The 25566-nt window shown below is 39.3% G+C and overlaps 2 protein-coding genes across 5 annotated transcripts in view; one reads left to right on the top strand and one right to left on the bottom strand.

Annotated features, from left to right (window-relative positions):
• Itgb3bp (integrin subunit beta 3 binding protein) overlaps positions 1-6801 on the top strand; it is a 58081-nt gene extending 51280 nt beyond the window's left edge. Inside the window, exons 8-9 of one of the 3 annotated variants that reach the window (XR_002377713.2) lie at positions 4073-4179; positions 4685-4731. Coding sequence is in view for 2 of the 3 variants with exons in the window: in XM_029476090.1 (XP_029331950.1) it covers positions 6602-6720 (119 nt within the window). In the remaining variant the exon portion in view is untranslated. Of the gene's footprint in view, positions 1-4072; positions 4180-4684; positions 4733-6601 lie in introns of those variants that run through there. The other 2 variants (XM_021159715.2, XM_029476090.1) reach the window with 2 other exon arrangements.
• A 3535-nt stretch (positions 6802-10336) lies between these two features.
• The window catches only part of Alg6 (ALG6 alpha-1,3-glucosyltransferase), a 40267-nt gene continuing 25037 nt past the window's right edge, over positions 10337-25566 (bottom strand). For both annotated transcript variants that reach the window (XM_021160869.2, XM_029476089.1), the window contains 5 exons: positions 24995-25079; positions 22938-23008; positions 20866-20934; positions 20560-20758; positions 10337-11935 (listed from right to left, as the gene is read on the bottom strand). In XM_021160869.2, the coding sequence (XP_021016528.1) occupies positions 11738-11935; positions 20560-20758; positions 20866-20934; positions 22938-23008; positions 24995-25079 (622 nt within the window). In that variant the 3' untranslated portion in view covers positions 10337-11737. The remainder of the gene's footprint in view (positions 11936-20559; positions 20759-20865; positions 20935-22937; positions 23009-24994; positions 25080-25566) is intronic.

The raw sequence follows: 25566 nt of genomic DNA, 5'->3' as shown, positions 1-25566 counted from the left end.
CCTAGCTCTCTTGTTATTTTAGACAGACAGACAGACAGAACAGCCTCCTAGCTCTCTTGTTATTTTAGACAGACAGGCTGACTTGTCCATAGTCAAGCTTCTACAGGGTTGGCTTTCTTTCATTCATAGAAAAAACTGTATCACTAGATTATATTTTGATATTTCCAGTAGGCATTAGTTATTTGTTGTGACTTAAATTAAAAAATTAAAAACCTGTTTTCATAATATATACCAATATTGCTATGCCTATCTACCACTTATTTGCATTGATAATCCTCCATTTCCACTTGGCACAATCTACAGTAGCTCTTTGTGCTTTCTAAGGTACTAAAAGCTCTTCACTTTACAACCCATGGCCATGTGCTTCCTTGGAGTTTGAATCTGAGCCCTTGCACTTTATTAGATGCTTTCCCCACCTCTGTTTCTGGTTCCTACTATGCATATTCTCAGCTTGGGGTTTTTGTTGTTAAAATTGTTAAAGATGGTACACACATAACACAAACACATAAGCAAACATAGAATTTTTCTTACTAAGTCAACAGCTGTCATCTTGTCTTATAACATACTGATTTAAGAAGCATTTGCTGCCAGGCAGTGGTGGCGCACGCCTTTAATCCCAGCACTTAGGAGGCAGAGGCAGGCGGATTTCTGAGTTCGAGGCCAGCCTGGTCTACAGAGTGAGTTCCAGGCAGGACAGCCAGGGCTATACAGAGAAACCCTGTCTCAAAAAAAACAAAACAAAACAAGGGAACAGGCTAGGTACTAGTTCCACTGTCACGGAGTGTACCTAAGGTGGCTTTAGGATGATGATGGCATGTCTTCTTAGAATCTTTCCATTTCCTCTAATAGTTAACCAGGCAAATGCAGGAGAATTGCACCATTTCTGCTGTCCTTGCCGTCCAAACCTTAGTGCTGGTTCCCTTCGCTCAGCACCACTTGCAGTCGCTCCTACAGGGAGAGGAGGATCCATGTGACACTTCAGGGATAAGTAAACAGGCACCTGGCAGGTCCCATGGAGGAGGCTTCATGGAACTAAGAGAAACCCGAAGAGGTCACTGACCCTGTCATAAGAACTAGGCCTATGAATCAGAATGCCTTGTTAGACTATGTGAATAACAGGCTTTCTTCTGCCAAACTCAAGGGTCTTGAACAAAGGAAGGCTTTTTTTGGATACTCAGGATATAAAACTAAGTTCACTTTCCTTAATAATATTGGCTTTATGACTATTAGGAAAAGAATGAAATGAAAGATTCCTTTTCTGTTGGATTTAGATGTGAATTTTCATAATTATTTTAAATTTGTTATGCTTAAGATCTAAGACATCTGACCATTCAGTGGTCTGAGACTGGTGATGGAGTCACACTCTGATCACATGGTGAGGCATGAAATGTATTTGCTTTACACAATCAACCCTACTAAAAACAACCTCATACGATATTCCTTAGTCAATAGATGGCATTCTGTAGCACTTGGCATTTTCATTTTTTCTAGAGATATTAAAAAATACCACCATTGTTTGCCTGTGACAAGGACTTCCAGTAAACAAAATGTTTTTGAAAAGAATGTAAGCAAAGTGTAGAGCAGCTGCCAAGATAAGAAAAGAAGAGACTTAGTTTCAGTCCAAAACACATTTTATGTTTTGAGAATAATTGTGTAGGTTGTAGAATGCATATTTCAAATGCTGCATTACCATCTGAACTTTACAATGTTCAAAAAAGTTGATTGTTTCAGCTATTTGTAATAGAAACTATTTCAAAACTTCTAGCTCTGGTCTTCTGAAAAAAGCCCAGACTGTGTTTTCTTAACTTGCATTGTAAAATTCATGTTGGCTACAGGATTCAAAAGTTATCACATCCTTTAAGGTACAGGACAAGCTGACCCCTGTGCTGACACCATAGAGAAGTTTAATGTGGCCTTGCCCCTTCATTCTGGCCACCACCGAGGGATTTTTAACCAAATGCTATACTTCTCCCAATTCAGTATTGAAAAAATATTCATCATACTGGCCAAATCACTTTACTTCTTGAAGACTACTGCCCTTTTGGCATTTCATCTTTTATTTTAAATATTGAGCTGCATCTTTTTTTTTTCTCAGATACTTTAATTTTAAAAGCACTCAGATTTGAATCTGAAGACTCTCTTTAAAATTCCCCCCTGTGCTTTCCCAGATTTATTTGGAGATAGCTGTTAATTTTGGTATCACAGATAGACATTAATGTACATTGTAGCTCTTGGTCCTTCGTATGTTGTGCGTGCTGTTCATGGGTCAGACCTCTCTGTCCACAGGGTTACTGCTTTATGCCTCATCACCACTATTAGGGACTACTGAGGATGCCATCTTAAGAATTGTCTTGGATTTAAATAAAGCCAAACAGAGTATATTACTTTTCAAAGCCTTTTACATAATTTTCTTCCATGATTTAAATTTCTATACTTTACTTAAAATATGATAATTTTTCTTTTGAAAGAAATCTGTAGCAAATGTTGAAATTATACTTTTGGACTCACTTAATAGCAATTATGTGTTTAAAAGGTGTAAATAACTTGCAAGCAGACAGTACAAATATCCAGGTGTTCTTATGTGCTGATGACAACAAAATTGAAAAGAAAGACTGTAATAATTCTGACTGGTTTTCTCTGCAGAAGATATTGATTATTTGTGTGTGGTGAGAGATTTGGAAAATTCAATTAAAGGAGTTGTGCAAAGGTTTCATAAATTTCCCTTCTACAGCGTGTACACAGACATTGTTGCCTTTTAAATCAATGCAGCACTTCACAATATATTTTCTTTGAAACATAAAAATAAATAACATTTAAACAGTTCTGCTTACTACAGAAACAAATTTTATTTTCTGTGAAGCATTTAGTCATGTGCTACCACTGACTCAGACCCATTTGCCAGCTGTAACAAATTTTATAGACACTTCCCTGGAGACATAGCTCACGTACTATGAATTTTTAAATGAACAAATGGTAAAGAAGGGGTGTCAGCAATATAAAAATTGATCAGTTAAAAGATAAAAGCATAAGTAAAGAGATTTGTATGGTGGCCTTAATAGGTTTTATTAAATAAAAATACTATAAAAAGACAGTAATGACTAGACTGAGGGCTGACTGTTCCTGAGGAGGAGAAGAATTATCCCGGCACATTTATAGAAAATGGAGTTTGGTTGCCTGACAGGTGAGCATTTCCCATTTTACCCTGAGAAGCAGTCAGGGAAACTAACCCCATCCCCACGACTCACATCAATTTGCTCAGTGGCATACATATTTTAGACACGTAAGAAACAAAGTATATTTGCATTATTATATAGCTAATTATGTTAGGTGGTTTGCTGTCTATCAAAGACTCAAAAGAAGAGGGAGGCCATTTATAGTCACACTTAGTTGCAGCCCACGGAATGCCTGAGCTCCTGCTGCCTTCCTTCTCTTAAACTGCATGTCTTCTCCGAGTCTCCTGCTTATCTCACTGTAAGGTCAGTCTGTAATGGGCCGTCCTCTGTGCAGCTCGACATTCTCCTAGCTGAAGCACAGTTGTTTCATGTCCTAGGCTCCTGTGGTCCTTGTCGACTGTTAAGTGTGTTTGTGTAGTTCACTGTCACTCAGATTACTGACCTTCTTGTGGACTCCTCTGTGTTGTAGCCCCAGAGCCTCAGCCAGAATCTGGAGAGAGTAAGCTGGAGTGTAACTACAGTAGAGTACCTACTTAGAGCCCAGATCAAATGTTCCTTATCCAGTACAGTGAATGAGTGAATGGATGGATAAATGTCTAATCTAAGAATTTTTAAAATATCTTTCAAAACTAAATAACTTGCAGCACAAGAAGTGTTGCCTGATTCTAAGAATTATCTAAACATTTTCAAACACTTAAATAATTTTGGTTTTGTTGGGTTGTTGATGTGTTTCGAGACAAGGTCTCACTGTGTAGTCCTGGCTAACCTAGAACTTGCTGTGTAGATCAGGCTGGCCTCAAACAAAGATCCACTTTCCTCTGCCTCCCAAGTGCTGGGATTAAAGGTTCAAATACTTATGGTTGCTCTCTTTATGTCCTTCATTAATTTAATGTTTACAGAATGCCAGTTGTGAATTCGTTTCTGGCCTTAGTGATGCCAGCAAAACAACAAAACATGATGGACCTCATCCTGCCCTCAGGAACATGGAGTCCAGCACAGAAGGCAGGTAGCCAGAGTGAAGTGTGTAAGAATAGTAACAGCATCACACCAATGCTCTTTGGTATGATGTACAAGGCATATAACAAATTTCCTAGCTATTATCATTTTAAGATGTATATTCTGAAGTAGAGCTTTTGAGATGTTGAAATAAAAATTATAAAGCCCAAACTTGTTTAGTATGTAAAATAAGTTTTTAAAAAGATTTATCCATTTTTATTTTACATGTATTGGTAAATGCACTTAATGCGTGCAGTACCCACACAGGATACTGAAGAGAGTGTCCAGTCCCTTAGAGCCAGAGTTGCATATGGTTGTAAGTTGCTGTACGGGTACTGAAAGCCAAACCTAGGTCTTTTGCAAGAGCAGTATGTAGTCTTAATTGCTGTGCCATCTCTCCAGCCCCCAACATTATTTTACTTTCACTTGATTTGATATTTACTTTGTATCAGGTAGTGTAGCAAGTTATTTTGAATTGTTTTCTGGAAAAAAAAAAACACTCTTTTTTCATATAGATCATCATCTTGACAGCTTTGAATTCCTTAAAGCCATTTTGAACTGAGGTAAAGTCTTGCTTTTCTAACTCAGCTAACCTTGTTAAATTTCACTGTTTTGTTCATGTAAAATCATTTTACTTACATTGTAAAAATTAGTTATAGTTTTCCTTTAAAGCAATTATATTGTTTTGTAAAAATAACCTTTTTCGAGGAGCTGACTGTAACATACAGACTGTATTACCACGTCGTGCTATGATGTGTGCAGAACTTCACTAGATGGACTAGGCTTGCTTGCTTTGGGCTGGTTCCCACCTTAGTGAATAGAGCTTCCATCTCCAGAGTAGACCCCAGCCTTGGGGTACAGTTACTGGATCACTTCTCCCTCAGTTCTTCTTCCTGCTTCCTCTCTAGAGTTTATAGCACCCAACTGGGATAAAAAATCAAAACACATTCAGAAGTGATATGATCTAAAAGCATTTTAAACATGGGGACAAAATAAATTTTTTGAGCTATACTAAATCACACAAATTCAGCCTCTTCATTCTAGGGTTCTGGCCCACTGCACAGATACTATGACTCTACTGAGGATCACAGCATCAACTTGGAGAAACAGATAATGTCCTGCAACATGGACCAGGTCTTAAAACATAGTGGAGTTCCCTGGAATCCATATGGAATCTAACCTTGAAATCCATGTACTGCCCCAAACTGGAGGCAAAAGTTTAATTTCTAAATCTCTTAAGTCATGACTGCAGCTGGGCTGGCGAGGATAGGGAAGTCTCCTGACCACATGAGACAGGAAGCACAAAGGCCCATGAACTTGAAATAGGCAGTGATAGTGAAGCTACACATGAGAAAGAATGGTGTGTAAAATTAATGACCTATAATATCAGTAAAATGTAGGCCAGTAAATGTTCTGGATTCTGCCTTGCATGAGGTATAGAGCCAAGAAAAAGTTGATAATGGTTATAAACACTGCTTTCTGCTGTACCAGTGAAGAAAAAGCAGTGTTAGAAAATTCACAACAGACATACATCGACTTGGGAAAGTGTGACAAGGTAATTAGTTAGAGATTGAGGACTTCAACCACCTCTAGCCTAGTGTAGTGCACACAGCTGTAACCCCAGCACTTGAGCAGCTGAGGTATGTACTTGGGCTTTATAGCATCAAGGATGTCTTAAAGGTGGGTGGGGCCATCCTACTAATTCACTTTATATCACCTCTGTCCAGGAGTGCTTAGTTTCTCCTTTTAAAGAAAGGCAGGGTTCCATGGTATAGCCAGGTCTGACCTCAGCCCCCCTACTTCACCTTCCTAAATGCTGGAATATGTTTGGCAGGTACCAAACCTATCTGGCTCCAAAAACATGGAAAATTTCAATAGGTTGTATAAATACACAGAAAGAAGTATATAAGCACAAAAAAATCAGAAAGGGAGATTAAGAGGAAGGGTTCAGGCAACACGGACAGTTGTCAGGCTCAGACAGTCAGATGGCTCAGCAGCAGAGAGTGTAAGACAGCAAGTGTCTCAAGAATGCCTTAGAATGTGTGGTTACCACGAAGGAGGGGCACTGCCACTACCTGTTGTACCATAACAGAAATCTTACCAAGTTTTCTGCTTGGTCCTGGATATGACCTCAAAATATTTTTCAGTAGTTCTCCCAACAACCAGAGTTGACTAATGAAAACTTTTTTTGTTTGTTTGTTTGTTTTGTAGTGTAGTGTCTGGTATAAGAAAAAAAGTAGCTTTGTAAAATCCAAAGATGTTCAGTGCCATCTCTACTACCTAGTTATGACCCTGTACATGCCCTAGGTTCATTTCCCATTTGGCTGTAAGTGGGGATTGTGATACTACTTTGTAAGAGTAAATTGAACGCTTAGCCTATCTAGTATCTCCTTTATGATAACATTTTAATGAGAGCTTTTTCTCCTTTATAGTGGTACCTTCAAGTCTGACAACTGTGTCAGCCTACCTGAATACTAGTCAAGCCACAAGAATGCAGACCAGCCTGAATAAAGAGTCAGTGAAAGACTGTCACATTAGCAACCCTTCTTAAAAGACAGGTAGACGATATGCTGAGTATTCTAAATAGGAAAAAATAAAGGCATCCACTGTGTGCTGCCTTTGTGTGCAAAAATCTGTGTATATGCCTGTATGTATGTTTATGAGTTCAGGTATATACTTACCATGGCATATGTATGGAGCTCAGAGGACAACCTCAGGTATCAGTGTGTTTTCTATATTAAGACAAGGTCTCTTGTTCAAATATAGACACCAATTTAGCTGGCCTGTGAGCTTCCAGTGAGGACTGGGAGTCTATGTGCATGCTACTGCCTCTGCCTGGCTTCCTAGGGGTTCTAGCAATCAAATGCAGGTTCCCACACATAGCCATCCCCCAAGCTCACCACTGTGTCTGATTTCTACCAGCTGAGTGAAAACAAAGGAAAGAGCCACATGCCTGCAGGAAGGTTTCAGTCCGCAGTTGCCACTATCTTCCCTGACACAGTGCTCCTAAGTCTAAATGAGATTCTCTGTCACCACTAGGAGTCCCCAGTCGGACACAGTGAATAGGAATCTGTCATAGTCACCACACCCAACTTCTTGGCAGCTGTTGAAGGAAGCACCTGCTGGAAGCCCCTTAAGGCATGTAGACAAAGGCATCTAAATTGTGTTCTCAGTGGGTCACACTGGAGTATCAAAATTCTCTCAAATGGATTTCTCATATTTCTTTACACAAAGTAAAGAATGCTGTCAGAATAGCCAGACAAATTTGTGAAGGTGAACCTTGCTCAGAAGACTCAAAAATAAGCAAATGGGAGCTTATCAATGTCTAAAGCAAGGACAAAATTACATGGCAAATAACATTTAAATCATTCCTTAAGTGATGCATGAGATGTATGTTAATTGGAAATTTGTGATGATGTAATAACCATCTTCTCTATCCCCGAGGCACTTAGAAGAAATGCGCTCACTGTGAAAAGTGTCTGCATCTGCCTGATCATATTTAAAGGCACAGAAGAGCGTGTGTAATGAATCTGCCCAGTAAATACCAACTTCGAGCACTAGGCAGGTGCAAGTCTAGATAAAGTTTCTTGCAGCTAATTTAAACTTTCGGCACACACCAGTAGCTAATCTCAATGTAAATAATACATTTCTCCTTCACTCTCTAATGTGAGCCTTGCAGTACAGGAGTCTTGACTTACATACTGTGTACCACATATGTTTCTATATACTTTTAACATTTCGGGCTAGAATTATGTCTCTATTTTTTTTTTTAGAGTAACATACTTTATTGGAATTCACAATAAACCAGGTGAACCAGCAGCCAGCTTTCCCATGTACAGTTCCAGCTACCTATTAATTTACAGGTTATTTTATGTTAATGAAAATTTAGAAGTGTGTTGAGGAACTGGTATCTTGGGTGTGTATTGTTCCATTCTAGGGACTATTGTCAATGCTTACTGAGAAAATTATTGTGAACATCTTAAGATTTCATACATTTAGAAAACACTGAAATGAACTATCAATACCGACATCTAAATATAAGTTGGTTTTGAAGTAAGTTCAAACAAGAATGAATGTAAAGAAAATACCTTTACTATAGGGCAAGTGCATGGTCCCTTCCAGATTTTTTTAAGCATTAGCTTAGATGTGTGATTCTCTGGTGTTTGTACTGTCAGGATGGGGGTGTGTGTACTGTCAGGATGGGGGTGGGGGGAATCATCCCTATAACATGGTTTCTAAAATGTTTATACCTGGTCTGAGCTGCAAGGAAAGAAATGCCTTGGCACTTGCACTACAGTTTGGCAAAAATACTCTAACATGTCACTTGATTCTATGACATTTTGAAAACAGAAGTCTTGTATGGAAATGCGAAACAAAAATCAAGGTTAAAAAGAACTCATTTTTCACTTAGAAACAATTCAGATTGATATATTAATTTTTTTAAGTTATTACTATACATGACATTGGCACTAAGTAGTAGTTCAATCAACTATTCAAGCTAACTGTCTTCTAGGTTTTCAGGAACTATTTAAGCAAGGTTCTTTTTATATCTGTCTGCAAAATATGAAGTATACTTACTGATATGTCTTCAAATATAATGTTAATCATATAGTAATATCGATTGTTCTAACATTGAAAATTAGGGTGCAAGGCAAAACATTTTATAAAGTACCCTGAATTAGAGCATAAAGGGTTAAGCAGATGCAATGAGTTATGTGGGTGTGTGCTTAAGGAGGTTACGGTACCTTTGACTTGTTGATACACTGAGCATTTGCCTGTCGGAACAGCTGGGTCTGCTGAGAGCCACTTCCCAGTTCTGTTCACTGTAGATCAGATGACTCTCGCTTTATCACCCTTAAAGGCCACATGAAGGACAAAGCAGACATATCCACACACAAAACTAATGTTTATATGGAGGGAGGAGGAGGGATATACCTGGCCCTGATCCTCTAAAGAACAGAAAAGAAACCACTTGAGAACTGGAACCATTGAGTTCCTACAGCCATTCTTGAGTTGTAATCTATCCATCTTTTGGTCCCTCCATGGAACAGTGCACAGTTTGGCCACCTGGACTTTTAGAAGTATTTTGCTTCTCCCTCAGTGTGGCTTATGATTTGGACAGATTTTCTCTTCTCCCTAAAGCCTGAAGGAGAATGATTCTGGAATGCTTTATATGGTATGAACCTACAGGGCATTCTCTTCATTGCTTTAAGAAGCAAACCCAAGTCCATGAGGAGAGGAGAAAGGGGCCCTTCTCAACACTGTCTCTTTCAAACTAAAGTATAGCTGAAAAGAACAGAACTCTTCATTTTTTACAGGGAAGAAAATTACTTAATTTATTATCAGTATCTATTAAAAGATCCTATATCCTGATGTTAGCTGAGACACTGAACTTTTCAAGGAAGGGTCCGGTGCTGTGGAAGCTACCTACACAAGCACAAAGCACACTTTGTCTGACTTTGTTTTGTTTTTTAAAACAGGATTTTATGTAGCTCAGGCTAGTCTCAAACTCATTCTCCTCCTGCTTGTAGGTACCAAGTGCTAAGATGCCCAGTGTGTACCAACAGGCCTGGCTCTGTGTGCATACTGGCTGGTTTCTACTAGATAAGTTACTGACTTACACTGCTCATTGTAACTCTCCTTTAAAGCTGATGGGAATTTGGTATGGTTAGACTAAATCATCTGAAAAAAAATGTATTTTTATTGACAGAATTTATGTGCAGGATAAACACTGAATCTGGCATTCCATTATACTTCTTAATACTTTTATTTTGAAGTTGCACTACTCAATTTCTGGGAAGTTAATGGAAATCAGCAATTCTGTGTTAAACTTTGATACATTATTAAAAGTAAAAAAGGCTCAAGTAAAAGTAGCCAGGATGCTGCCTGCTGGGCCCAACAATTACCGATAGTGGCCATGGACAGTGGGGCAGTGAGGCAGTGATACTGCCTGCTGATTCTGCAGCCACCAAGGCTGCCTCTGCTGACCTTGACCCTGAAGTCCTCATGCACATCTGCTTTGTCAGACTGAGAAATACATATTTTCTAGCATCAGCCTATGGATAGCCAAGTCCAGACCCCAATTCTTTATATCACTTTAGAATATGCCATTTAATGACTTAATGCTCTGATGACTATATTATGAAAGAAATACACGCAAACAAGGCTAGTCGTAAAGTGGCTTTAATTTTCGTCAGAGACTAAAGAAACAGCTTTCCTGTGAAAGTAAAACACACTACATGATTTTTAGGAATTGATATGGGTGAAGGGATAACCCTACCAATGGGACAGAGCCAGTGTTAGCCATGATTTGAATATGCAGTTATTTCGGTGGAAACCTTTAACAAGGTAACAGAAAGGGAGATGGAGTCGTTGATATGGTAGTTTCAATTTAGAATGACTCTAGAAATTTAGAACTAATTACCATGAGTAACTAAAAAGACTTCAAACTTCTTAGATTTATATTCAATAAAAGTTCTTTTTTAAAAATAGCATCAAGCGATTTCTACATTCTTGGAAACAAGAATACTACTTAATCTCTAAGTATCCAATTTTGCATATGCAATAATGGATATTCAAATTTCAAATAGCATAATGTACCTTCTCAGTAATTAAGAAAAGTGTTAATTCCCTGAGATACTTCTAAAGATTTATGTATACAAATACATATATACATATATTTTATGCATACCAGTATATCTTCATGCACACCAGAAAAGGGCATCAGATCCCATTATAGATGGTTGTGAGCCACCATGTGGTTGCTGGAATTGAATTCAGGTCCTCTGAAGAGCAGCCACGGCTCTTAACTGCTAAACCATCTCTTCAACCCAGAGATACAACTTCTAAATGAGATGCTTATCACTTGTCACCAAACAAGTCAGGTGCTTAATTCTTCCAATAAATTCATTTTAAATTTATTAAAGCACACTTTGTCTGACTTTGCTATGTTTTTTTAAAACAGGATTTTATGTAGCTCAGGCTGGCCTCAAACTCATGTTCCTCCTGCCTGTCGCTACCAAGTGCTGAGATGCCCAGTGTGTACCAGCAGGCCTGGCTCTCTGTGCATTCTGACTGGTCTTACATTTTAAAACTATATATAAAATACATAGTTTTTAAAAGTTACAATTTATAGAATACATTCCATTATTAAATATTGGCATTGAGGACATTTTTTCCTCTCCCCCTTTTGTTGAGACAGGGTCTCATATAGCCTAGGCTAGCCTCAAACTTGCTATTTATAACCAAGGATGGCCTTGAGCTCTAGGTAGCCTGCCTCTACCTCCTGGTACTGGCATTGCAAAGATGAGCTACTACGACCAGCTGGGACAATTTTTTTCTTGTTTTACCATTTAAATATCTGTAAATATTGTCAAAATTACAGTATGCTTTACCAAAAAAACAAAACAAAACAAAACTAAGAAGACAAATGCTTTGGTCCTTGTATAAATAACTTTGTGTAAATAACAATGCCCCTTCACCATTTCTCTTCCTGTAATTCCATGATTCTAAAGATGATTATGTTCACTTATACATAGCAAAAAGATTGCATTTGCTTGGGAATGTAGCTAGTCAATTTTCTTCCGATTTCTTCCATTTTTTGAATCCCACATGATTACAATATTAAAGTATACCAAGAAGAATACAAAATTTACACAGGACACAAAACATATAAGTACAGAAAACAAGTCTGGTAATTTCTGAGGCGGATCCAGTGTTACACTCAGAATCGTCAGGAGGACCATGGTGATGACTGAAGAAAGAAACTGTAAGGGAAAAGAGAGTATCACTGACCTTTGCTGCCCCAAATGTCACATGACACCAAAGCTTCACCTTCCAACAAGTATGGCTTTCTCTCTCTTACCTGGATAGTGGGCTACCTTACTCCTTGCTCCCAAATATTTGAATTGTTAACTAATTACACATATTTATAAGCATAATTTTAGAAGTTACTAAATTAGTCCTCATTAAAAATTGATCTTAGGGGGAGGCATATTTATTTACACTATTAGACAATATTCCAAAGGGGGCAGCTTTTCTTTCAACAACCAATGAATGCATAATGAAAATGTAGTGCATGTACACTATAAAGTACCATTCAGCTGTTTAAAGAAGTTGAAATTTGCAGGTAAATGGACAGAAGTGGAAAATACCATGAACTCAGACCCCAGAAGGACAAATGTCACACGTTCTCTCTCATATGAGACTCCTGGCTTCAAATGTGACTCATAGTCTAGAAAGACTGCAGAATGCAGGACAGCAAGGAGGACATGGCCAAGCTGGGAGTGTAGGAGAGCAATAGAGCAGTGACAGGGTACCAGTGATCTGGATGGAGTGAATGATAACTGGGGCTCGGACTCTAGTTAGAGAAGGGGAAGGGAAAGATGGGGGGGGGGGAATAACACTATGTCTGAATAACTACGAAAAAGAAAAAAGCCCACTAAACATGTTAAGTCTCTGTCTAAATATATATAGTTTAAATAAAATTTTCATGGCCAGGCTGATAATGCTGTCCCCAAAAGCCAAAGACCATTAAAAACAAAAACAAAAACCAATAGTCCCAAGAAGCCTTCTTTTGAGTCTGTGAAGATTTGTGCAAGAGACTCCTAAAACATTACATGTTATTGCTATTAACCCTTGATTGTCCCTCAAAAGTGGAAGGTACATCCCCATTGCTGAAGGCACCATGCATTTCAGATGCAGTACCCAGAGGCCCAAGCTGGAACTGATTTGAAAGCCCCCTTTACGAGGACTAGTTTTCATGGTTTAGAAGGTCTCATGCAAGCTTTCAGTGGAGGGAAGAAACCACAGTCCTACCCAAATATGATGACACTTAGGAGCCACAACTATGACCACCATGGCACTCTAACCCTAAGGGTGCAGTATTGGCACACATACCTTGGTGGTAACCAGTAGCTCTCTAACTGGACTTAGCAACAAGAGAGATACCATGCCTGGCACTAGAAACCTAGCCAATACTCAGGGCTAGTGAAGTCATGGATCTTGAATGAGAACTTGTAACTACCACTTCACTAAACCAGCATCGTCCCTAACTGCATTCTAAATATTTATCCATAGTATTTAAGTATAGCCCTGACCCCTCACCAAGGAAACTTCTCTTTGAAGCAGAAGAAGATTGCTACAGAAAACCACAACCAACTGTATGCTTAGTTGTACAGCCCGGTCTTAATGGATAAATTTACAAAACAACTCCCACACTTAAGGCTCCAGAATCATTGCAAAGAGGATGCAAAAGTTCTAAGAGCCAGAGGATCAGAGAGCTTGCTGTTGATACCATGTTTCCTAGTAATATCAGAGGCTGTACCCATAGTCTGACCAACATGGCTACCTAAACAAGAGCTGAACAAGGACACCAGCAATAAAGATGCATGCTATTGTGGTTGGGGAAAGCCCACGAGGGCTCAATCCTTTACAAAGAACTACAGGCAAGGAATGCTGAGACTGAGAAAAATATATTCTTCCCCAGGGAAGAGCATACTATTGGTAATCCAATACCAAATGGTCCCTGAAAACTTACAAATAACATCATTCAGACTGAGCAGGTTGTATTTATGTGTTTAGCAGAATACATGTATATGGATATGTGTATTATGTTACAAATCATGGGAAAAAGAAGCCATGAATTTAAAAGACATCCAGGAGGGGTGTGCAGTCACACCAAGTACCTGAGTTGACACCAGTTTTCGTCAGTTGGTTGTATAATTAATAAGAATCAGTAGGTGTCCAACAGTTACTATGTACAGCACTCAAATACAGAAGTAACTCCTGAAGTGTGCACTTTGAGAACAATACAGTTTTGACATATTTTCTAGTATGTTTCCAAATTATTAATTTGGCAAAAAAAAAATAAAAAATCCATCATTACAGTCACACAATTCAATTTGGCTGCAAAGATTTTCAAAGTGACAATGACATTACAGTAGTTCCATCCTCTTGTCCTATCTCCTGTAATAGCCCTGGAGATGGATTTTCTGGGGGTAAAATAAATTAGTTCACAGGAAGTGGTACCAATGCTTACATCTGAGATAAATACTCTTCCATTCATGAATCTATGTAACTGATTGTTATGTAATGCTTTTAGACTTCATTTTCAAATTAGTTATTTCTCTTAAAAGAAACTTCAGTCTATAGAATTCCCTGCATCAAACAGTGTGTTACGGGCACACTTTACCATGGTTCATTCAATATAATGAAGATAAATTCTGATTGGAAATTTGGATTTGAGTACACCAAAATTAAAGCGATTGACTAAATCATAACAAAGAACAGCAAAAATCTACTTAAGAAAATTCTGGGTGGTATTATCTGGGCTCTCACAAAGCTCTGCTGTGGGAGCCTTGCACAACAGATCCAGTGCCCTCACCTACCATAGTGCGCAGCTCCTGTCCAGGCTCCTGTACATGCTTCTTGGGTTTTCTGCATGGAGAACACTGTGAAATGGAGCATGGCATTCATTCCCAGTGTTTTATTCAGTGCATTTTTTTCTCTTGGGACTCCATGAATGTTTCATATCTGATGGGAAATACCTAGTCCTCTTTGCAGCATGAAAGTGTTCTTTGGTTCAGTGTAAGATGCCCCACATACATAGGGCTCAGCAGACAGCCTTCCTTACAGCACTCACGGGAACACCTGCCTTCCTTCTGCTTTTCCCGCTGTGCTCTGGTTCTGCTCCACGACAGCAGTACTGAACTGTTTTCAAGAAAATCAGGGGTCTGGCAAAGTCATGCAATGGCTTTCTGGCAAGTATAATTTTTTTTTTTCCTCCAAGGTTAGGAAGTGTCATTGGAGGGCATGTCTTCTAAAACTACGTAAGTACAAGGGTATATTCTGTGTGGACACAACCAAGGCAAGACCAGGAGCTGCTGCTGTCTGAGAAGGCCCAGCCTCCAAAAGATTCAAAAAATCTTTGGGAAGGAGGCTGCTGGCTTCCAGGGCCCTGGGTTTTCCTTTCCTGAAGCCATAGTTGTGGCCAAGCCTCAGACCCTCTACCTATCTCACTTCATGCCACAAGGCACTGAAGGATAAGGCCCTAACAAGGAATACCTGATATCACTACTTAAGGTAATGGCATTCCTTTACCCAGGCCCAATGGAATATAAAATTCTAGACTAACCAGGAGAACCTGTCTGATTTTTTTTTCCTATGATCAATGGAAAATTACATTCACTGAATATTTTCAATGAGCTAGTACTATGGTAAATTATAAGACATAGTTCTCTGGACTTGAAAAGTTAGAGGCACATTAAATAAAATTACAAGGTCTTATTGGATTAAGTGTCAAAATCAGTAATAAAAATACACATTTATGGTACCTAAGCAGTAACTGGCTTCTCTTGAGCATGTTGTGAATACAACTTTTCTACAAGAATGTTCTTCTGCACTCTCCAGTCTAGGAGCTATTATTAGCATGTGTGGCTACTAAGCATCAGAACTGGGACTCACGGCTGAAGAACCACGTTCTAATCTCATTAGATTTGTGTCTCCACGTGTGACTAGTAAACACTGTGTTGTCTATTTCCTACATGCTAGCATCACTGATTGTCCCACTAGAATAACTTTTGGGTTCTGTTTTTCTCATTGTACTTTCAACCTGCAATGTACTATGTACTGCACTGAGTGCATAGTAAGTACCCAATGAATTGAATAAATTGAGGAGCCTATGATACTTCCTACCTAACAACCACCCTGTGGCTGTCACAGAGGGTACAGTTCTGCATACATCCAAGTATTCAGGCATATGCTCACAAAATAAATTTTACATCTTGCTTTCCACATAAACCTCTGAGTAAGAAAGTTATTCTATCCTTGTTTTTCTTGTTTGCCTCTTAATGTCTACATCACCAGTCTTCTCCTGTATGGATCACCATCAGTGCAAAGCTGCCCAGATGCTCAATGAGCTGTTCATGTATTGTGCTGTCTAATACTGTAAGGTACTCTGCACATCACCACAGTTGAGATCATCATCAGTATCTCCCAGCTTCATACCCTGTGACCTACAACAGCCATCCACCTATAGACAGAATGGTGTAACAGTGGCACAACTGCTATGGAAGTAAGCAACCTCTCTCTGGCTTAAGGCCAACTCCATGAGATAGAACCCATAGGTGACAATGCTAAAGTGACCAAGAACCTGAGACAAAATAGGTCATGAACCTACAGGAAACACACTACTATGATTCTGCTAAAGGAACGCAGCAATACAATAAATGGCTCCTGATCATGTTCTACTATACTCATAGATTAATACCTCATTTAGCCCTTCTTCAGAGAAACAACTTCTTACAGTAGATGGGAACACAGGAACCCACAACTAGACAATGTGCAGAAAGTAAGAGACTTTGGAGCAATCATAAACAGGACAGGATGTCTTGGTCAAAGGCCCCACTCCCAATCTCCCAAAGCTCTGGGCTTTAAAGGTAAAGGAGTCAGAAAGATTATACAAACCAAAGGTAATGGGTTACTCCAAGAAAACAGTGTCTTCCAGACACAACAGGACTGATGCACATATGAACTCACACAGCCTATGGCAGCATGCACAGGTTCAAACCAGATGTGTCCCAGCACTGAGAAGGGGAAATGGACAAGGGTTCTCTCCCCTAACCAATAAGCTATCAGCAATTGATACCCACTGGCAAAGGAAAAACCAATTTTCTCCAAAGGAGTTTCATTGAGTATATTAATCACACTTCAGGGCAGGCTCCATGCCAAGTAGTAGTTGGCAAACACAAAACAAACTCAATATTTTTGTAGACTTTTTTTCTCATTTTGTTTGGGTAATTTTTGTCTTATTAGTCTTTTGCTGTTTCATTGCCTTTTGTGTGAATGGGGGTTGCTTTGTGTTTGTTTTAAAGATGATAGACTATAAAGCTGGTGGGTAGGGAGGTGGGGAAGATCTGGGAGGATTGAGGGAGGGGAAAAACATGATCAAGAAAGAATGCAGCCTAAATACCAGGCATGCTCACATATGCCAGTAATTCTAACACTTAGACAGAGGCAGGAAGATCGGTAGTTCAAAGCTAGTTTCACATACACAGTGAGTTCAAGGCAATCTTGAGCTACATAAAACTTTGTCTCAAAACAAATTGCATGTCAAAAAATGATATTGTAAAAATGGTTATGTTATTCAAGGCAATCTATATATTCAACAACACTCTCTTAAATTTCCAATGGCATTCTTCAAAGAAAGGGGGGGACCCTAAACTTCATATAAATGCACAAAAATAAGCAAGTAGACCAATGAAAAGAGAGCCCAGAAATTAACCCAAATATCTACAACCAACTCATCTTTGGCAAAGGTGTCAAAAGCCAACATGGGGAAGCCTCTTCAGAAATCGTGCTGGAGATCTGGACATGCAAATGTAGAAAAATGCAATTATAGCCATATCGTATCCTGGGTAAAAATCAATTCAGGAAGGATATAAGACCTAAAACTTTGGAAATGAAAAGGAAACAGTCACCAAAGTGAGAAGAAAGCCTATGGATGGGAGGTGGAGAAGATCCATCTTTATAATACATAGAAAATTTTAAACATAAAACAACATAAAAAAAATCATTCAATGGTGAACCAAACACTCAGATCTCAAAAGAAATACAAATGGCTAATAAATATTTGAAAAAGTGTTCACCATCCTAAGTCATCAGATTAATGCAAATTAAAACTCTTTATGATTGTCATCTTTCCCTAGAAGGAATGAATGACTGTCCTGTGGGTAAGGCTGTGGGACAGTGGAACGGATACACTGCTGGGGATGAGAGAAGCTACAGCAGCCACTAGAGAACTGAGTGTGCAGGATGCCTACAAACAAGCACAAACAAAAACAAGCGCACCTACGAGCTGCTGTATCAGCTACCTCTTACACTCCTGCTGCAGATAGAGCCACAGACTGCAAGTCAGTGAGTGTCCCACAGCTCCACTGACTGCTGTCCAACCAAGCTCACTGTTATAGTGTTCACAATGGCAAAGAAGCAGAACCAGCCCTGGTATGGGCCAAAAAATTAATAGAGAAAATATGGTACATATATACAGTAGCGTTCTATTCAGCCACAACAAGAAAAAGAAAGAAAGAGGAGAACTAATCTGGACTGGCAGATATTTACTTTCACATCATTAAACTCAGGTCATCTGCAATAGCCTATATACTCTTAACTTGAGCCATGTCTCTCATCCAATCAAAAACGTGCATTTTAAATAATATATAAAAGGCTGTGCAATTCAAAAATAGAATACACAACTGAATTAAAAATAGGCAAAAGTGGCTGACAGCTATAGCTGTCATTGAAAGGTAGTCTAAAAGATGGCCTAGTTGGCCATCATTGGAAAGTTGGCCCCTAGGTCTTGCAATCTTTATATGCCCCAGTACAGGGGAACACCAGGGCCAAGAAGTGGGACTGGGTGGGTAGGGGAGCAGGGCGGGGGGAGGGGAAGGGTATAGGGAACTTTTGGGATAGCATTTGAAATGTAATAAAGAGAATATCTAATAAAAAAAAAAAGAAGGAAAAAAGAAAAAGAAAGGTAGCCTAGAGTGTGCAAATTTTATTACCATGATGGAGAGAAGAGGAACAAAGATTTGAGTAATTTTCCCAAAAGATACACAAACAGCCAGAAAGGACATGGAAAGATATGGAACGTCTTCAGTAGGAAACTGCAAACTGAAGTGTAGTGACACCACTGACAGCTAATAGGGTAGCTATAACTGAAAAGAGCAGCAGTGCCATCAAGGGCATGGCACTGTGTCCTCCTTCACTTGTCATGGCAATATAGAGCCTCACAGGCCATTTCTGAAATAGCAGGCACTGAATTACCACAGAGCCCAGCAACTCTATTCCAAGCTATATGTTCCAAAGGAATGAAAACTGGGATTCAGGTTTTGTACACAGATGTTTCTAACAGTATTATTCACAATACCAAAATCAGCCTACTGCCATTAATTGATTGGGGGGAGGGAGAGTAACATGTTAATGAGATATAATTTGGAAATAAATCTAAATAATGATATATGACTAAATAGTGATATAGCAGGACTATGCCATGAAAGAAACCAGTCATGAAGACCACATTTTATGATTCCATGTCATGGGCCCAACTGTGTCCCAGCAGCAAGATGACTCAACAGGTACAGGTGCTAGCTCTGTCAAGACCAACAACCCCAGTTCTACCCCTGAATCTCACATGGGGAAAGAACTGAACTGGCTTTTGGTGGGGTGGGGCAGTTTGAAACGGGTTCTCTGTGTAGCCCTGGCTGTCCTGGAACTCACTCTGTAGACCAGGCTGGCCTTGAACTCAGATATCCGCCTGCCTCTGGGATTAAAGGCATGCACCAACACTACCTGGCCTAAACTGACTTAACAAGTTGTCCTCTAAACTCTACACAGGTCCCATGGTACAGGTACACACACATGTATTCATGTACACACACACCAATACATGTAAAACAAGAAATTCACACATTGAAGCCTGAACCCCTTAATGTGACTATACTTGGACACTGGCTTTTAGAAAGGCAATTATGACTATAATCTTTATAATAAAGGAAGACAGCAGACAAGGTAGAGGCATGTGAAGAGAAGCAAACGAGAGCTCTGCCAGGAAGAGCAGACTCACTAGAGACCAGCCCTGACGGCCAGTGCCTCCAGCTTCAGACTGAGGAAGTCAATGGCTGTTGCTTAAGCATCCAGTCAGCCTTCCCTTGTTACAGCAGCCTGAAATGACTATGACATTCCCTTAATATGCAATATTCAGAAGAGGCAGGTTACAGACAAAAAGCAGATTAATGCTGTCCACGGTTGGGGTTAGCAATGATGTTATAATTAGAAATGACTGCCACTGTGTAGGGACATTTTGCGGGGAGCATGATTAAAACTCATCTGAAATTAGATGACAATGATAGTTATGAGCACCCGCATGCTTAACCCCAGTAAAATGCCTAAGTTATATGGATGCATGATAGAACGCATCTCAACAGGGTATAAATGGCCTTTCAAGTCTATGATTCTAACATATAAAAGGCGAAGGCAGGAAGGGCAAAGTTCAAATGCTGCATGTGCTACATAGTAAGTTCTGGACTAGCCTGGGCTACATAATGAGTATGACCCTTTCCCAACAACAACAAAAATTCAATAACTTACAAAAAAACTAGTAATATGCTAAAAAAATATACTCCTTTAAAACTGAACAGAGCCAGTAAGATGGAACAGCACTTAAAGACACTTGCCACCAGGCCTGACAATCTGAGTTCAAGCCCTAGAACACACATGGTAGAAGGAAACAGCCAACTCCCAAAAGTTACCCTCTAACCTCCACATGTATTGCTAGGCAAGCGCTACACATGCAGAAATTAAATATTGGAAACCAAGCTGCTGCCTAACTTACCAAACACTGCATAATTCTGGGCAAAAACGTGAAGCCCGGAAGGTGCCTCCTTACAGAGACAGCAAAGGACTTCAACTGCAGTTGTTCTTCAGAAGTGTTCTCCAACATTGGAAAGAAAGTGCCGCAAGCTATTACAAATGCCACCACTGTCACAACCGAGGGCAGCAGGAGTTCATCCTTTAATAGAAGAGGCAGCATGCTGTAAAGGAAAATAAAGCCGCAAAAGCATCAATAGCTACGGTGTAAATTTTTCAATGACTGTAATAATCATACTGGAAATATTACATGGAAATTGGTTTGACTCACCTAAATGTTGAAACTAGTAAAAACCAGGTTGACATGAAAGGAATTTCAGTTAAAACTAAGCAAACTGGTCTAAAATGACAAGAAAAAGCATTTTAATGTTACAGAATATAATTTTACTCCGAGCCTGGAAAAAATAAATATACTCTGCATGCCTGATTTTCAAGATTAGTTTAAAAGAAAAAAAGGTCTCCATGTGACTATTCAGGAAGTGTCAACTTCTCCACATGTCTAGCCAACAGCCACTTGACTAGGTCACTAGCAAACACTTCGTGTGCCACATGAACAGTCCCTTGAGGAAAAGACCAGAGAAAGCATTTCCTTCTACTCTGCAAACACAAAGTGACTCCCAAGGCAACCATTTTCAACTTCTTCATGTTCCATGCTCCTCAGCCGGTTACAAACTACAGTTATGAGGAACAGGATGCCATGTTAATGGAGAAAGGGCAACAAAAGTGAATTATAAAGGGACAGGTTAAAAATATTCAACTAAAAGAAAAATGAAAGATGAATAATTAGAAGCTACATGGAAAGGGCAAGGACAGAGAACTGGGAACACGATGCTGATAAACGGAGCCACCACTTTTCTGGTGTCTATAGTATCTACCACAGCCTTTGTCTGAGGCTTTCTGGATTTCACTGCATCCATGCTTAAAGAGAAGCAGACTAGTTAGACAGTCTTAGTCCTAGCTCCACAGCTGACACTTAGCCATGTGACTGAAGCCAATGATTAATTTCACTGTTCTCTGCAAGTATCCCCTAATATTTATTTTTAGCAATATAAAATAAAGTTTTCTAAGAGTGACAGCTGTTGAATTACTGTTGCCATTACTATTAATCTCTCCCCTCTTCTGTTTAAAAAGGTTCCAAAATGCTTGAACATCCTCCCTCTGTGATGGTTTGAATAAGAGCGCCCACTATAGACTCAGGTGTTTACACTTGGTCCCTACTTGGTTGCTCTGTTTGGAGGGGTTTAGAACATGTATGTGGCATTGCTGGAGGAAGTATGTCATTGGAGCTGGGCTTTGACGTTTAAAAGAATGTGACATTCAGGTGTGCCCTCTCTGCTTCACGCTTATGATTAAAATGTGAGCTCTCAGCTTGATGCTCCAGCCACCATGCCTGCCTTCCACCATGCTTCCATCATGATGGTGATGGATGCTCATCCCTCTGGAACCATATGCCTGTACACATCCTTCCTTCCATTGGTTACCTTGGTCATGGTGCTTTATCACAGACACAGAACTAACACATCCCCTTTCTTAAAGGAAAGGTTTCTTAGAGGTTTTTTTTTCTTCATGTCAATCAGTATATAAGATTTAAGATTGGAGCCGGGCAGGGGTGGTGCACACCTGTAGTCCCAACACGCAGGAGGCAGAGGAAGACAGATCTCTGAGTTCAAGGCCAGCTTGGTCTATACAGTGAGTTCTCACAACCACTGAAAGCACCAGGTAGGGCATGGTTAAGGCAGCAGACAAATGGGACTAAACTGGGAGGATCCAAGCATCCCAGGCTATTCTAAAGTATTAGGATAACACAGCCCCAGTTTTACCCAGATTTTCTTTTCTACGAAAAATGGAAAACTGTAATGTTCTTTAACAAAACAATCTCTTTAAGGATTACCAAGAGAATCTGAAACCTTCATCTACTGTGGTGTAGGGAAGCAGAGGACAAAAAACAGAACACAACATATGAAAGACATCATGAAGGTAAATGGAGAGAATAAGGCTAACAGATCGATGTGGAAATGAATGAAATACATAAGGCAAAGAGGAGAAGCAAGAAAGCCACTTTGAAGGATGTATAGAGAAATTATGAAGTATAATTTGATTAGTATAGAGAAAATATGAAGACCTGGAAAACATGAGAGTATATCAATAATAAATTTGTCAACTGTTTTGGTTTAAAATGTATTTTATAAAGTAAAATTAAAGCATTATCCTTCTGAGAATGACTAAGATAAATATATTCAAAACTATTGTGTGGTCTTATTTTACATTTAAATTAACATTTTTATAAACATCCTTATACAATGAACATTATAATAAATGTATACTTCAAAGATTTCTACTTACAATGATACCAAGAGAATGGACTTTTCATGTACTTGGAAAGAAAACAGAAAGAATGATAGCGCACAGCTAACCTTTAAGAAAGAAGAAAGTAAGACATGATTCAACAGTGTGAGAAATATATCACTGTAGTTACAAATCTAAATAAAACACCCAGTTCAAATATTATAGCCACTACCTGGAGGTAAAAATCAAACACAGAATATGCAAATTTTTAATTTTTAATTTATTTATTTATTTATTTTTGGTTTTTTTCGAGACAGGGTTTCTCTGTGTAGCCCTGGCTCTCCTGGAACTCACTCTGTAGACCAGGCTGGCCTCAAGCTCAGAAATCCGCCTGCCTCTGCCTCTTGAGTGCTGGGATTAAAGGCGTGCACCACCACTGCCCGGCCAGAATATGCATATTACTTAACTAAATTTAAGTGTATAAATTAAAAAGCCAGTAATAATTATTGAACTGGTGAGAGGGTGCAATGGGAATAAGGTGCTTGCCACCAAGCCTGATGACCAAATTTAATCCCCAGGCCCCAGGCCCCACATGGTGGAAGAGAGAACTGGCTCCCACAATTTGTCCTTTGACCTGCTGGGGTACAAGCAAAACTCCCATCCCCAAAACATAGTAATTAATAAATGAAAAACAAAAACAAAACTATTAAAAGGGTATAGAGAACCATCTACAATAATTCTGGAACTCAGCTACTAAAATAAACAAAACTACCAAGTACAGAAGGACTACAACAATCAAACCCCATCACCTCTTGGAACTTGGAAAACTACTTAAAGTATGGAGTCAGCCAGGTGGCTCACACAGCAAAGGCCTGTGCTGCTCAGCCTGATGACGGGTACCACCTCCACGATCCACTTGATAGAAAAAGGGAGCCAATACCCGCAAGCTATCCTGTTTTACACACACACACTTCAGCAACACACACACATAAAATATATGTAAACTTGTTAAGTACGAAACATAAAAAGGTCAAAATCTAAAACTGAAAACAAAAGAGCTCTATTGTAGTGTTTTTAAAAAGTACGACCAGTGAAACATGTGTTTTATGAAGTCATCTGTCTGTGTGAGTGTATCCTGCTGCTTAAGCACAACTTAGACCCTACACATCACTCTGTAAATGTGCTGATACTTCCTACATACAGCAGCCATCCCCTTTGCTCCATTCTGCTTTGTCAATGTTGGCAAAGCAAGGAACTTGTCAGCTAGCCCAGTACAGCACTGCTACCTCACAGTAACCTTCAATCACATCATATCCGTTTCAAACCCCCACTGGCTTCCCAGTGCACTTACAATAAAACCTGGGCTCCAGTGAAATCTGTCGTTCCTAAGGCATCAGTTAGACTCCTTCACTCCACCTCACCCCAACCATGTCACTTATCCCTTTATGCTTTAAACAACCCAAATGTTTCCATTATCTTCTCTTCCCAAACCTGTTTCTGTGCCTGTCCTATACACACTTCTCAACCAAACATCTGACATCTTCTGAAATTTTCCCCATTGTTTTATATTTTTCTCATCCACCCACGACACACAGAAACAGACAGGGACACATGTAACATCCATTCCCATCCTGCTGTCTGTCCCTCTGTAACTCAAGCTGTCTTCTGCCTTCAGCTTTCCAGAAGTTCCAAGCCTTATCTAGCCTCCCAAAGCTGACTGAAATCCCACTTGCTCATCAAGTCTACAGTCCTCCTCCAAGATCTCTCCCTCCACCACCACATCACAGACTCAGTTGGTACAAGCAGAACATAGTGCCTGCCACCTGCTCAACAGCATCAGACGGACATATGTTATTACCACCTTTGTGACCCTCATCAACCAATCAATACAAAGCAAAAAACCCAACAGTTCTTAAAGTGAACTGAACTGAAGGTTCTGATTGCTCAGCCTAATGCCTAATCCAGCATTTGCAAGGACAGAGGTCAGTGTGTCAGATGATCAGTGTTTTGTTCTGCAGCCCACTCAGTCCTACCCCAAGCAAGTGATTACTGATGTCTTTAAAAATGTCAGTTATAACAAGAACTAAGTCTCTTAAGAAAAATGAGAAACTTACCAGAGTAAATCTGAATCCTTTAGAAGAGGGTTGAACTGTCAGTTTTATACATGTAGGAAGCAAGCTCAAAAATGTAAAGCAAAAGCTGAAAAGCAAGAAAATAGGTTTTTTGAATTAGAAATCTAGCTAAAACAATTAATTTTTAAAGTAGAAAGATTGTATTATTCAATAATCTAAGATGATCTCAGATTAAACTTTATTATTTATTAAATTTTAAATTAAAATGTGAATAAAACAACACATTGAAATATATATACACTTTTGTACACAATTCTTACATAATACAAATCAAACAATACTAAGTACTGTATATGTCATTCAGCATTTAATATCACATATGATATATCATGTAATATGTAATATCATGTGTCATAGTTACAAGTCAATTACCAAACACTAGAAAATAAAACACCATCAGGCCAGGCGTAGTGGCGCACACCTTTAATCCCAGCACTTGGGAGGCAGAGGCAGGCGGTAGTGAGTTCCAGGACAGCCAGGGCTACACAGAGAAACCCTGTCTCGAAAAACAATAAAAAAAAGAAAGAAAGAAAGAAAGAGAGAGAGAGAGAGAG

The sequence above is a fragment of the Mus caroli genome, chromosome 4 (assembly GCF_900094665.2).
Source record: "Mus caroli chromosome 4, CAROLI_EIJ_v1.1, whole genome shotgun sequence".
Lineage (NCBI taxonomy): Eukaryota > Metazoa > Chordata > Mammalia > Rodentia > Muridae > Mus > Mus caroli.
The sequence above is the reverse complement of the archived record's forward strand: the minus strand, read 5'-3'. Positions and strand labels throughout refer to the sequence as shown.